The sequence below is a fragment of the Epinephelus moara genome, chromosome 3, assembly GCF_006386435.1.
Source record: "Epinephelus moara isolate mb chromosome 3, YSFRI_EMoa_1.0, whole genome shotgun sequence".
NCBI lineage: Eukaryota > Metazoa > Chordata > Actinopteri > Perciformes > Serranidae > Epinephelus > Epinephelus moara.
Window position 1 is genome coordinate 19,113,118 of NC_065508.1, and position 15,094 is coordinate 19,128,211.

Genomic DNA, 15,094 nt, shown 5'->3' on the forward strand with positions numbered 1-15,094 from the left:
GCTGAGTGGAGGAAGGTGGCAGAAGAGATGGCAGAGAGGAAGTCTGAGGTGCAGCTGCCAACAGGTCACCTGTGCAGGTTCTGTCACCAGCCTCTAAAGCAGAGCCCCGACAGCCCTCATATTCACACTGGCTTCCAGGGTTTTCCCTACGTTTTAAGAGGGCTTCGGTGCTGTGGAGCTGCTGGAGATGTTGAATTGAAACAGAATTTTCACATAATTTTGGGCCATAATTATTATTATTGTTATTATTTGTAGTAGTAGTGTCATAATCATTATTATATTGATTTCCCATATTATTATTATTATTTGTCATTATAATGATGATGAGCGCTGATGATGTCGAACAAGAAATATGTCTTGGACTTAGTCATTGTTTCGGCAAAGCTTCTGCATCACAGTGTTTGTCAGCAGACGCAGATATAAATCTTCTGACTCGGGAACATGACTGCGTCCTCTGGATACCTAACCCCAGGAGCGTGTAGCTGCTCCTGGCATCGGATGCTGCCCAGATCTTTATCCCATACTTCCCTGGCTTCTGTGGGATATACTGCTTGAATCCACAGCGCTCTCTAAAGGGGACCAGGCGCTCATCTACCGTGACATCAGCTCCTGGGTTGTATGGGAGCTGAAGGCGATACACCCAGTTTTCCCACACATCTCTGATGGCGGCAAGTTTGTCGTTTCTATGGCGAGCTTCTCTAGTGCCCCGATCATCAAAGTGAAATCACTCTGCATGTCCTGTAAAATGTCTTCAGTGGCAATGTAGCACGGAAGATTGCTCTCCCAAAGTGAGCGCTCCACAGACTAGCAGCAGCTTCTTTGCATGATCTGAAGACGCCACCAAGTATCAGCACACCGAGGAAAGCCTGCAGATCTGTTCTGCCCATCTCACTCCAGCTTCCCCCATACACACGTCTCCCCTCCCTATTTATCTCCTCCAGCACAATCTTTTCAATGTGCTCTGTCACAAACAGCTCAAAAACAGACTTTATGTCAGTAACACGTGAGATAGCATACCGTGTTGGACCAGGGGGGCATCTCTCTCTCTCTGAGCTCCGAGCATACGACGTCTGTCAGTCGGAGGGGTGGAAGTCCACACCACTTTTCCATCTTTAGACGGAAAAAAAAAAGATTCGTCTCAGCAGGTCTCTTCTCCTCAGTGCCTATTTCTTCCTCTTCATCTGTTGACATGTAATCCTCCCCATGCTCTGTAATGTCTTCCTCCTCTGACACTTCTTCCTCTACTTCCACAGGTTGAATTGAAACATATTTTCACATAATTTTGGGCCATGATTATTATTATTATTATTATTATTATTATTAGCATTATCATTATTATTTGTCATTATAATGATGATGAGCGCTGATGATGTCGAACAAGAAATATGTCTTGGACTTAATCATTGTTTCGGCAAAGCTTCTGCATCACAGTGTTTGTCAGCAGACGCAGATCTAAATCTTCTGACTCGGGGAACATGACTGCGCCCTCTGGATACCTAACCCCATGGTGGATACCACTCCCAGTCCCTCCNAAGATGGGCTTGGTGACAGTGGAAGCCCTCCTGCTGAGAGGTACCTCTCACGGGAATCCAAATGGTACAGCAGCTCCTGCGCCCTTGGTGTAATTGAGCTGTAAGGTGCCACCATACCTGTAGAGGTTTCCTCCATCACCTCAGGGTCACTCAGGCAGCCTCTCAGGATGTGGATACATTGGATCCTCCACACCTTCAACATGGAGGCCTTGAAGAGGGGCACATGGTTGCTGTCCTTTGCCAGGTAGAAGTGATGCAACACATCTTCAACCCTCTGCAGCAGAGCTCTGGGCTGTGGCACCTTTGTTCTACAGTGCTCTCTGATGTGCTGCTTGGTGGGATTAGCAGGAGAGATTCTGCAGAGCGTGTATGCCTCCTTGAGCCTCTTGAGGTCACTCTGGTCCACCTTGTTTCTTGAGGCACTGTTGTTAGCCAGGTTTCCAGAGGTCGCCTCTGCCACAGCAGACTCTGAGATCCTCCTGCAGTCACACAAGAGGCGCTCCTGAGTCCCAGGGTACAGGACCTTGAAGACAACACAGCAGTCCCTAAATCATTAAAGGGAAACACCACCTAAATTAAAAATTCCAATATGTTATTTCCATGGTCGAGGAAAGTTTGATCAGTATTCGTGAACATGAACTATATTTTTGGACTGGCTTAGAATTGAGCAGGCAGCTGTCAGGCTGATGGACTTTATTATGTACAATACCCAAGCTGACAGTTCTGCACTTTCACATGAGTGGTTTTGGTTTGTGTATGACCTGTGAACAAGTGGGTAGTCTTTGTAAAATAACCTTAATTTTTTTTTCTTATGTAATTTATTTTGTTATAATTTCATATCACATGTATTTGTCAGTTTGACTTTTTTTTTTTTCATAACCAAACTACATTACTCAGCTTCTTCCAGTGTTAATTGGTAGCTTGCAAAACTCTGCTTTCAAAGTAGCTTCCCCAACACTGCCACTAACTAACATCCTATATTTTGTATTTTCAACTTTATATCATAAGAGATGCTTTTCAGTTGTACAGCCTAATGTGACCTGGGGTCTCATTTATACACACTGAGTACGTACAAAACAAGGCCTGAAAGAGGCGTGCGCCACACCTACGCAAAAGTTGTGATCTATAAAAACAGACTTGATGGGAGAAACTTTGACCCATGCTTACAAACAATTTGGAGACAGGAAATTGATGATGCTGATGGTGAGGTGAGGGCCTGATTGTAGCCACTTTTTTGGCTTTTGTCCATATGCACTTTTTTAGTATGGATCCTAAGCATTGTTTTATAAATGAGACCCCTGTTGACCATTGTGAAAGTGTGTGTTCAGTGTTCACTCAGTGTAATACACAAGTGTTTGAAATGTACCTGAATTTTATAATGAAAAGTTTATCAAAGATGCCAAAGGTCAAAATGCTCCCTCTGTCCCCAGCAAGAGGATTCTGTGTGTTTTTGACACTTGCACTACTGTGTGTCCAAAATAAATGAAAAGAAACATATCCCTGTTGATTTGTGGTGTTTTTTCCAGCACAAACTTGCACACAACTGTCAGTTGTTTGCACAGTCACCCCTTATTTACACTTTGTAATTATTCACTGTATGTTTGTATTTTTTAGTTATTTGGATTGTTAACAAAAGACTCAGATTACACTATGAATTGTGCAAATTAGATTAAAAACAAACAATTTAACACACAAGTCAACAAGTAAGATTTCAACACGTTCTTTATAACTTACCTGTCCACCATCTTACACAGGTTATAAAATAGACATGCTGCACAAAACACGTTTTTTTTTTTTTTTTACGATTTTTGATTATTGATGAAAAGGCCTCAGTCTGAAACGGATCGTTGAGATTTTTAGTTTTCTTATTTTTCCTGCGCTAGAAGTGTTTGTGTATGTAGTTAGACAAATGTACACCCATGCAGATGTAACAAGATGTTTAAGGGTGGTAAAGCTAACATAAAGACAGCACTGGTCATGACGACACGAAAGATTGGTTTAAAAACAAATTGCTTTTTCAGTCAAACCATGTTTGAATTACAAGCATAGTGAAGAAAAGCAGGTAAACTCCCCGTCGGGGAATCGAACCCCGGTCTTCCGCGTGACAGGCGGAGATACTGTCCACTATACTAACGAGGAAGCTACAATGAAAGTCACGTGATGCCGGAAGCAGAAACTACCAGCTAGCTCCTAGCTAACAACAGGGTGGGCTAATTGTCAATAACTGAGCCTGTTCCCAACTATAGTTCAGAGCCGGTAAGCTGTCACCGGGAGAAAGGGAACATAAAACAACACTTAAACTCCATGTTCTGTGTTTACTGACAGACTGAGAAGATGTCACAGTGATTTCTGACCAAAAATGGCTGTTATTAGTGCTGCACAATTTGATAAAAATGTGCGATTGCGATTACAATATAATTTAATTAGTCTTCTTGCTTGATTCAGTGTTTCCCCTATATTATATCAGGGGCCACTGACCTGACCTGACATAGTTATTGTTATGGACAGTGTGTAAATTACCATTAACAGACACAGCACAGTCAGACACGCCGCGGAACTGTACACACAGCGGAGCGAGCCTGTGTTGTGTTCAAGCGTTGTCACGTAAATGACAAATTCCAGCACGCCATAGCACAACACAGCAGCATGCCAAGTGGGCCGAAACCGAGCAAAATTGCTCGATTTTTCATTTGTTATTATATAGTTTCTCTCCATCAGACAGTCCGTTCTAGCGGGAGAGCTGTTAACAGCTTTAGTTTCCACTCCATGCCCTTGTCAAAGCCTCCAGACTCCACTGACCAAACACTAATTTATGCACAGTGAATACAGGAGCTGCTGGTCTGATCAGTTGTTTTTGTTCTTATACTTCTTTTTGTCTTGTTTCCTCTCTTTCTTTCTCGTGACGACACAAATGATATGTTTAAAAACAAATATGTGGACGACCCTGTGTGAATCCAACCATAGTGAGAAAACTATAATTACTCCCCGTCGGGGAATCGAACCCCGGTCTTCCGCGTGACAGGCGGAGATACTGTCCACTATACTAACGAGGAAGGCTGTGAAAAATCACGTGATACCGGCACTTCAGGGACAAACAGCAAACTGGGATCAGCAGCCTTTCCTGTCATAAGAGTCATTTTGGCTTGTATGGAACCGCAACAGCTATTTGTTTCTCATAGATACGGCACCACAGCCTATTTAATCTACATAACAAACAAATACTCCGGTTACAAGTAAGAGTAAGTGCTATATCATAGGCAACTGCTTGTTTCTTGAAGACGTTTCACCTCTCATCCAAGAGGCTTCTTCAGTTCTTCTTGGTGAAACAAAACAACTCCACAAACGGATGGCACAGCACAGGTCAAGACTCAGCTGTCCGTCTACATCTACAGGAGAAGGGACACTCCTTAGAGGACAGCAATGTGCACATCTTGGCCAGAGAAGAAAGATGGTTTGAAAGAGGCGTGAGAGAAGCCATCTGCCTCAAACCGGAAAAAACATCATTAAACAGAGGAGGTGGCCTACACCACTTATCACCCACCAACAATGCAGTCTTGTGATCCCTCCCCAGACGACTTCACACCCACTCAGACCTGTCCCGTCTAACCCTGTTGACACACATGATGGCCAGGTGACCTCAGCGACTCTGAAACTAAGAGCTCACATGTGACCTCACCGTCTCTGTAACGGTTCACACCCACATAAGGTTTAAAGCCTGTGACTCCGTACCAATCAGTTAGTGGAGAAGCTTCTTGGATGGTGTATTCATACTTGTACACAGAAATGATCCCGAAAATAATGTTTCCGCCCGGTTTCGAACCGGGGACCTTTCGCGTGTGAGGCGAACGTGATAACCACTACACTACGGAAACGCTATGTTTTTGTGGCGTTCACGGACAATATGAAAACTGATTTTTTTGTGGAGTGTCGTAAGGAGTACGTTTTCTCTTGATATAATACAGCCTCTCTCAGGTTAACATCTGCATGTGAACATCCCATTTCTGTCTCAGTTTTAGCAGTTGGCTTTTGCAAAGGTAGTCTAACGGAACTTTCCTTGCACTGAGCGTCTGCCAGACCCACACAGTCTTGCACTGCCGATGGTCAGCAAGTCAGCATCAATGGAAGCTCGCTGTTGAAGTTTTAAAACCCACTTCCACTCCCTGGTTATTTGGTTTAACGTGACGGACCTTCTGCGTAAACGCGGAAACGAGGTGGAGGTGCGTATGGAGAGGATGTAGACAGTGGTTTGTTCAGTTAAGTAATTCGTTGCAAAAAGCTAAATGTGTTTCCGCCCGGTTTCGAACCGGGGACCTTTCGCGTGTTAGGCGAACGTGATAACCACTACACTACGGAAACTCCGTATGCAAGTTGCTTTCAGGGACATACAGGAAGATTCATTTATGGGTAGAGCTACATGTAGTGATTAATTCAGAATAATTAATCATTAATGGACCTATCATGCTGGTTTTCAATGTAGCTGTTTGTGGTCTGTGCCCATAATGTCGTTTCTTCATGTAATTATTGCACTAGAATAAAAAGAATTATTGCATTAGAATCAATGCAATAATTGTGCAATAATTGCACAAGTACACATGTGAATATTGGATGTTACTATTGTACTAAAATAAATTAATTATTGCATTAGAATAAATGTGATTATTACAGCAGTATAAATATTTTTTGCACAAGTACACGTGATTATAGTATGAATGTAACTATTGTCCTGAAATAAATTTAATTATTGCACTAGAATAAATGTAATTATTACACTGGTATGAGTGTAATTATTGTAATTAAAATAAAAGTACGTAAAATTTGTACTACTATGAATGTAATAGTCGCACTGGAATAAATATAATTTAAGTGGAGTAAACAGTGCAGTTTTTCTCGTAGAGAAACAGGATTAATGCTCAGGACCTGATCGCCGCCGAAGCAGAAGGTGGTGGTGTTGCAGCGAATACGCTGGATGACAACCGCCGTTAAAACTCCAACGAAGAAGAATCGGCAGTAGCAGGAGAAGGCGACGACGAAGAAGAATGACGAGAATGCTAAACGGAAAATAGAAGGAGACGAAGCACTGCTCGGTGAACGTTAAATTAACGCCGTTACCTCAAAATATTACCATTGAACTTAGCTGCATTGCATTGGCTAAACTATGACAGAGCCTCAGTCAGCGCTGTTACTCAGGAGACAGCTTGCAGGTAATTAAACCACCTTGGTGTTAGCAGACGCTGCCTGCCTTCAGTAACGATAACGTTACCGTTAGCTGTGATTCAAACGATTGTGGTGGCGCTAACAGTTTTCTTGAACCTTCCACACTAACGTTTCTGTCCCATGGTAAAGGAACAGTGTTGAGGTTATAACAATGGATTAAGATGATTGAAACGCCTTCAGCGTATTGAGTGTCGCATAATGATTTCAGTTCAAAGCCGCTGTCAGAAGTCCCAACCGACTTTCTAGCGTCGGGCAAGCTAACAGCAGTTAGGCTAACGTTAGCCTCTAGCTGACTTGATGTGTTTACATGTATTACCACCGACATAACAAGCGGTGTTTTGCATTTTTTGACATTTTGTTTACTAGTTATGCCATCAACATGATATTAGTTGCTGTATCCATGCATAAATCCACGTAACATTCCTCTAGTTGACCCAGTTTCCCTTGCTAACTAACGTTAATATCGAATTGTTAACGGCCAACTCGCTAACGTTAGATCTGTATGCTAAAGTTAGCTGCTGTCACTGTTGTTAGCGTCACCGCAAAAAGCTAACAAGCTAATGTTAATCTCGCATTAGCTGTTTTGAAAGAGGCAGCCCTTAGTTATTTATTTATTTATTTTTTTGGCTGTTCTTATGTAAACATTATTCCAAAAGTAGTTGAGTCAGATTATGGTCAATATGTTTTAATTTAAAAAAAAAATCATTTCAGGGACATTTTTGAGCTCATTTGTAGGTTTCCAGATTATCTCCTCATAGTGATGGATTATTGACCTGAACCTGAATATTTTTGAGTGGGAGTTGGTTGACATTAGGTGAATAACTTTATGTCAGATATCTTAAATTTAAAAATCCTGTTTTTTATAGCTGGGGCTGTTAAATGGACAAATATATGTTCTTTGTTGCAGACATATATATCATAATTAAATCTAAAGTTTAAAAAGGCATTGAAGTTAAGTCTGTAACCAACGCGCTGGCACTTATGAGACAGGGGTGTCCAGACTATTTTGAATAGGGGCCAGATTATATAATGTGAAAAGACCTGGGGGTCAACTCTTTCTCACATCATATGGGTTATAGAAAACAAATACAAACAATGACACAAATGCAACTGTTAAATCTTGATGTGAACAAGTACTCAAGTATTCTTTGCTTTGGAAATGTCTGCTACCTAGCACGAAATATGTGCCGTTAGGTAACCGTATGTTTGCTTTATTGCCAGCTGTCTATAAAAACACATTAGTTCCACCTGTGTAGTTCCTACTGCAAGTCTACAAACTGTATGACTGTCTGGCCATTGTGAGGTGAATGATAAAAATGCAAAGCAGTCACGCTTGTTTGACCAGTATTGTGTTAATTGTATAGTATATTTCAAAGGACAAGCCAAATGCCATTTAAATCTCAGTTGGCCCCAGGCCAGGCTTTGACATACTTGTTGTAAGATATCAAATTCATAGTGTGAGACTTCAGTTTTTTCTGGAACATGGCAGTAAATGAACATGCAAAAATGTAGAGTACCAATTAGTTTGCCAGCTGACTGTGAAATAATCCATGTCTAGTTAAGACACTCAGAATGTTTAACAAATGTTTTCTATTTGAGGCCAGGAAGAAAATTGTGTAAAAGCTCATTTATATCTGTATTAGACATTGGTGATGTGATTTAGAGGAGAAAAAATGGACATGTTGCTTGCTGTTTAACTCCAAGGCATTGATACAGGATGGAGATTGGAATCATCAGTCAGAGACCCATAAGTTGACTAAGATTCCTTCAAGTCCAACAGTCATTTTTTGTTTGTTCTTCTTTTCAATCTGGATCTACATCAAATACACATAGAAATAGAGAAATATTTGGAGGATTCCTAAATGCAGTTATTGTGCTGTTGCACAAAACTTCAAATTGAATCAGATTCATGACCACTGAGCTAAGGCCATACAAGTTGCTGAATTCTCCCCCTTCAGCAGGAACATTTTAAGTTGATATGTGCATCTACAGTTGATTACAATGGCTCACTATGTTCAAGGGAATATCACAAAATTACTAACTTTTTTGGGGTCATCTAAATATGTTGCATACAAAACCTGATGTGTCTTAATCTGTGTAGGCAGATATGGTGACGGTCTATATCAGCACGTGTTGGTAAAATTTCTTTATTCCCTAGAATGAATTTATGTGTGAAGGTAGGAGTTGCAAAGTGAAGTAAATATTTTGAAAATGAATGTGTGAATCAGATAGTAAGTATGGGATGCCTTTGAACTATTGCACATGATTCACACTGGACACAGAAGCGCCGTGAAGCACGCGGCCAGCTTCCTTTCAGTGCCCATGTTAACCAACTAGGCTGTTCACACTAGGTGGCGCCATGGCAGCTTGTGATCTACAGCGATAGTTTTGGGGCTTGGACGAGCCGCGAGCAAATCTGGACACTGGTCTGATAATCTATTATGAACAGTATAAAGGATATATATATAATATACATGATCTGTTTCTGATAAATTAAACAGTATGAGTCCTATGCTTACTTATTCCACAGATTTGTCAGTTTGTGTCTAACAAAGAGACGAGCAGATACACACAAGCAGACGTGTGATTAAAAAAGAGCAAAGGAGCAGAATCGCTTGCTGCCTGGGACAGAGAAATGTGTGCTCGTGTAACAATTGGCATACTGGGGCGTTTCCACGTCCAGATCAAACATGATGGTGTGTGTGTTTGGCAACATGGCGCTGATTCAACCCCCAAGCAAGGCCTCCTGAAGGCATGGATTGTGTTGTGTGCTCAGCAGTCTTAAGAATAAAACATCAGTCTAGTAAACATACTTTTGGTATGATGATATGTGTCAATGGTGATTTGACTTTGTTTTTTGGTATTTCTGTATTTATATCTAGAGATGAACAAAAACCCAGTGGAAGGATTCTCAGCAGGCCTGATTGAGGATAATGATCTCTACAGATGGGAAGTCCTCATCATCGGCCCTCCAGACACACTGTAGTAAGTCTGTCACTGTCTAACACATGAGATGTATTCAGAGAGGTGTGTTCTTATGTTGTGTCTAAAAAAAACTCTCCTTGCATTTATTGCTTTAGATGTTCTGAAACAAAATTCAGCTGCTGTATTTATTTTTGTTGTCTTTGATCTGTTTTATTCACAGTGAAGGTGGTGTGTTTAAAGCTCATCTGACATTTCCCAAAGACTACCCACTCAGGCCACCTAAAATGAAATTTATCACAGATATTTGGCACCCTAATGGTAAGTACAGGTGCAGCACACTGTGTATAATATTTGTTTTTTTGTAGTAAGACGTTTTAGGAGGAGGTGGAGTTTCTCTCTCAAAGATGTAAGCATATCCAAGAGTCCCATATTTGAAATGTTGAGGAGTTTCCTTTTTGTGGTGTGTGGAAATATCAAAGAATGTTTACAGAAATTCATTAAATATAAGTTCAACATAAAGCTCAATCCTGCAGTGACTACAGTAGTTCATAGTCTTAAGCTGCCTTTTTTAAATTAACATTCAGAGGAATACTTTTTCACAACACGCTCCGTGAGAACAGAGGACGGAAGCTTACAAACTATAACAATAAACAAGAGAAATAAGTAAAGGGACAATGCAAAGGGAAAACAATATAGAAACAGTAAGTGAATAAATAACTACATTTAAAAAAAAATAAATAAATAAAATGGGAAAAAAAATAAATAGAAAATTAAATAAATAGGTAAATTATTACAAAGGTATATAAATAAAGAGGCAAATTCAAACTAGTACCAAATTTATCTCACATTTTATCAATTAATTAAAGACTACTTTTATTTTTAAAATTGTTTTTGGTATATATAATGGCTTGTTAATTAATTTATTTATCGAGTCATTAATTTGTTTTTATTTTGGCATTGACCGTCCTCCATAAATAAGAGTCCACTGTGCAGTTATAACAGGCTAATAAAAAGGTTTTAATTTTTAAGTACAATTGCAATTGATGTCCAAAAAATAAACTGAAATGCACTATGGTCACTTTGGAAAAACACTGAGGAGCGTAGGATTTGATATATTTAATCACTATTCCCCATAACATGTTCAGTGCATTCAAACATTTTTAATATAGTATAAACAATGCTATGAAAAAAATTTTTGAAGTTAATTCACATGTTGAATTCAAATTAAAAAGAAAAAACATCAAATTAAATCAGGATTGAAGCATTGAAGGTTGTAAGAATAGTGAAAGCATTTTCTGCTTCATAAATTGTATTCTACATGTTTTTGTTTTTTCTTTCAGTTGACAAGAATGGAGACGTATGTATTTCTATTTTGCACGAGCCCGGAGAGGACAAGTATGGCTATGAGAAACCAGAGGAGCGTTGGCTGCCTATCCACACAGTGGAAACCATCATGATTAGTGTTATCTCTATGCTGGCAGACCCAAATGGTGACTCACCAGCCAATGTGGATGCTGCAGTAAGTTTACATGTTTTTAAAAAAAAAAAAAAAGTAGATTAAAAATGGTATCTGAATAAAATGAATGTGCTTTTATTTTCTAAACAAGATATCTAGTGGTCATCTCAGACCACAGCAGTCTATGAAATGCAAGAATTACCTGGTTAATATTTTAGACAACATTGAAAAGTACATGACTGACAAAATCTATGGCCAATACATGAATTTATTATTAATTATAATTTTGTACACGTATAGATAATATGACCAACTGAAAAGAGAGACATGCAGTATATTACAAAGATATGAAAATTAATTGTCTTTATCTTATTTCCCCTCTGCAGAAAGAGTGGAGGGAGGACAGACACGGCGCATTCAAGAGGAAAGTTGCACGTTGTGTACGAAAAAGCCAAGAGACTGCGTTTGAGTGATATTTAGCAAGGATCTAGCTTCATGTTTTCAGGGCAAGTATTCTTCACTTTAACCCTTTTAATATCTTTGAATCACAACTAATTTCAGTTGTTCACAAATACCTGCATGTAACAAAATGTAATCTGTACTGAGTTGCCAGTTTATTAGGTACAGGTTTGAACCAAATCAGTCTAATGCAGAGGTCCTAAATGAATGGTAAAAACTGCATAACATACTAATCTTTGATATTTGATTTTTTTCTTTCATTCGTAAGAGTAAGTTAGGTGATAATTCACTTGTTTGGAGCATAAGTAGGGAGGATGAAAAATGACTGATATAAATAAATAAATAAATAAATAAATACAGGATTAAATGTATGAAAAATTCTGAAATAAATATGGTAAAAAAAAAAAAAAAGGTGCAAATAAATACTGAAATAAATACAGATAAAAATAAATGTACGAAATTGTAGAAATAAATTAAAATATGCATTTATGTCTTTTATTATTAGATTTCAATCAGTCATGCATTTATTTATTTTATTTTTTTATACATTATTTATTTATCCCCATACCTATTTATTTATTTATTTTTACATTTGTTTATTTATATTTTTATTTATGTATTTATTTTATAAATTTTGTTTACATTTATTTATTCATTTCTGTGTTCATTCAGTCATTTATTTATTTCCTTATTTATTTATACTTTTATTTATTTCTGTATTAATTTATGTATCCCTAAATTCATTTATTTATTTATACATATATTTATTAATTGACATTTAAGCCATTTTGCCCGTTTAGATGAAAGGGTTTGTATCAGTTGAAATAATCGTCTTACACCTTTTCATCTTACTCATTGTGCAACTCAACAAGTGTCAAGCTGTCTACACTACAGCTATCAATGAGCTGCCTATAGACTTAACATCCTAACTTTGACTAGCACACACATCTACTTGATGTAACATACCGCTGATCTTTTTATCATTCAATATTTGTTTCTCATGTTGACTTTATAACTTGCTGCTTCCTAACACGTTTCTTTTTTGTTGTTTCTTGTGTGCTTCTCTCCCCACAGGTCTCCAATTGAAAAATCAACATGGCACTGTTTCCTGCACTCTTCCACCCTGTCGCCAGGCTCGTCCTCCTTAATTTTGGCAGGAACAGACTGGCTACTATAGGCTGCAATAGAACATAACAGTGACTACCAAGGCTGACAGAAAACCGCCAAGCAAGTGCCAACTCAAAAAAAACAACAAAAAAAACAACAACCCAGAAGATGATAAAACATTTTTCAAGTCTATGAACTGCTTCAACATTCAGGAAGATATTGTAAAGACATGTATATAGCACAGACTAAACCGGATAATATATAAGCTCCCTCTCCATCCATCAAAACACTTAGACCAAATGAATAGCTCTGGCTCAGATAGTTTTATTTTTGTTCATTTTCCCTCTCTCAGCTCCAGCATGCATTAGTTCTCTTTAGAGTGTTTGAGTCTTAAATAGAAAGAGAATTGTGACACTGTTGGACAAATATACCTGCGGAGAGCTCGATTGATTCAAGCAGGAGATGAGTGACGTGACTGGTGAAGGGAACGCCGCCATATTAGAATACACGACATCATGTACCCGAATGATTTGGTTTTTCTTTATCCATCGAGAGTCTTACCATCCTTCTCAGTTCACTTCATTTTCTTGCATGCTAAATTTTGTTTATCTTTTTTCAAAAGTGCCTCCTAATAAAATGCTTGGCCACTTCACCCTGCATTGAACAAGTGTTAAAAAATGTTGGGAAAAAAAAGATGGAGAAATTGTGTACCACTTACGTATGACTTTATTTAAAAGCCAGTACACAGGGAATCTGTATAATGGTAACAATTTGGTGTAGCAATAACTCCCCCTAGTATGAAGTGTTAATTTTTGATATCCTGATACAATTTGAGGTCTTCTTCTCCAGTATTCTGTTCTTTTAGCAGCCTCTCTTTTCCTCGTCTGTGTTGTCCTCGGTAGGAATTGTTATGCATGCTTTGTTGTAAATTTTTTTTTGTTGTTTTTTTTTTGTTTTGTTTTTTGCTGAATGTTTCTGGGGTTTTGTTTGCGAATGTTTGAGTGTTTGTGTGTACAGTATGTGTGCCCCTTTTGTTTTGTCGCTCCCCCCCCGATCCACAATCTCACGATTATTCTGCTCACTGAACTATTGCAGTTTTGCCTAATGTACAAATACAAAATACTGATGTATATTTTTCATGTTATGAAACCTGTCACCTGTAGTGAGTTCTTCTAAAATATGACTTTTTTTCAATAATTAATTGTGTATTTAATTCAGGTGCGTTTTTTTGGACACAGCATTAATTACATATTGCTCATGACACACAACAGAAACCTTTACACAAAGTGTTTTCATTGGACAAATATTAATTTACAGATTGCCTAATCGTTTTTTAACCTGGTTTATTTTTCAGTATTTCAAACAAATGATGACAAACAGTGAAAAAAAGATCAACAGTCATAAGAAACTTTCTCAAAGTAATGACTTAGTATCCCAAAATAATGAGAAACATTGTCTACATTTGCACAAGTCTGGTTTTTTAGCTAGTGCAAACAACTTTGTGATGATAAGCCCAGGTCAAAATATTGTGTTTCTCATGTTTAAGTCATTAATTTTTGCCAGTAGGGATATCAACAGTTGATCGGTTAACTGCCAGGAATATTTTTGACTGGTTACACATGTTGGTCAGTAGGTTCATTTTGCTACTTTTCAGTTTACTGCACTGGGCACCACCCGGGTCTGATGGGAGCTAACATAAGCTAGCGTCGCCACTCATTCAGCAGTTACCACTTGTAATGCTGTCCCAACCCAACAGAGTCACCATAAAAACTGTACCCACCCTCCAATCTCCCCTCACGCAGCAATTAAGAGCACATTGCCTGGGTTTTGAGCAGGAAACCCCCTTCAGCATTTGTAACTACTTATAGCTCTGTTAGTGCCGTCAGCACAGCTAAAGGTGCTAACACTGTTAACAATGCTGAAGGGGGTTTGTAGCTAAAAATGAAGCTGCTTGCTCCCTGTGGAGACCTGGGAGGAGACAAGGGTGGCCACAGTATGTTAACACAGCTAGCTGTCTGTCAACAAAAGCAACAAAAATTAAAAAGCAAGACATTTAAATTACAAAACACTAAAATGTCACCCTTTCTAAACAAACAGTGCTTTGAAATGTGGTGCTAAAGCTCACCGAGTCAATGGTGCGTCTAACTTAAAGAAAAGGTCTGTTGTACTTGACATCATTTTGCGTGTGTGTTTTCAATGACATTGGTCGAAATGGGTTTCCATACAAATCACACAGCCAAATATTTAGATTATCAGAGCTACTGTAACGTTACGGCAGATTAACTTTGTACAAAATACGTTTTTAGTGGAGTTCACAGATGCCTATAGGTGTGTAATTGGTGTCCAGTCTCCGCAAGCACATCACTGTCAACTACTGAAGGAAAGTTTAGAGTTTGAATGA

The 15,094-nt window shown here is 38.7% G+C and overlaps 1 protein-coding gene and 4 non-coding genes across 5 annotated transcripts; 1 reads left to right on the top strand and 4 right to left on the bottom strand.

Moving 5' to 3' along the window:
- Positions 1 to 3,599: 3,599 nt before the first annotated feature.
- trnad-guc (transfer RNA aspartic acid (anticodon GUC)) lies at positions 3,600 to 3,671 on the bottom strand. Its single transcript has one exon. It is a non-coding gene; the product is annotated as a tRNA-Asp (tRNA).
- Positions 3,672 to 4,513: 842 nt separating this feature from the next.
- Positions 4,514 to 4,585, bottom strand: trnad-guc (transfer RNA aspartic acid (anticodon GUC)). Its single transcript has one exon. It is a non-coding gene; the product is annotated as a tRNA-Asp (tRNA).
- A 746-nt stretch (positions 4,586 to 5,331) lies between these two features.
- On the bottom strand, positions 5,332 to 5,404 carry trnav-cac (transfer RNA valine (anticodon CAC)). Its single transcript has one exon. It is a non-coding gene; the product is annotated as a tRNA-Val (tRNA).
- Positions 5,405 to 5,815: 411 nt separating this feature from the next.
- Positions 5,816 to 5,888, bottom strand: trnav-aac (transfer RNA valine (anticodon AAC)). The gene has a single exon. It is a non-coding gene; the product is annotated as a tRNA-Val (tRNA).
- Positions 5,889 to 6,532: 644 nt separating this feature from the next.
- Positions 6,533 to 13,890, top strand: ube2g1a (ubiquitin-conjugating enzyme E2G 1a (UBC7 homolog, yeast)). Its single transcript, XM_050041020.1, has 6 exons — positions 6,533 to 6,733; positions 9,629 to 9,731; positions 9,892 to 9,989; positions 11,012 to 11,190; positions 11,514 to 11,633; positions 12,661 to 13,890. The coding sequence occupies exons 1-5, from the start codon at positions 6,688 to 6,690 to the stop codon at positions 11,598 to 11,600; spliced, it is 513 nt and encodes a 170-aa protein (XP_049896977.1). The 5' UTR covers positions 6,533 to 6,687; the 3' UTR covers positions 11,601 to 11,633; positions 12,661 to 13,890.
- Positions 13,891 to 15,094: the final 1,204 nt, after the last annotated feature.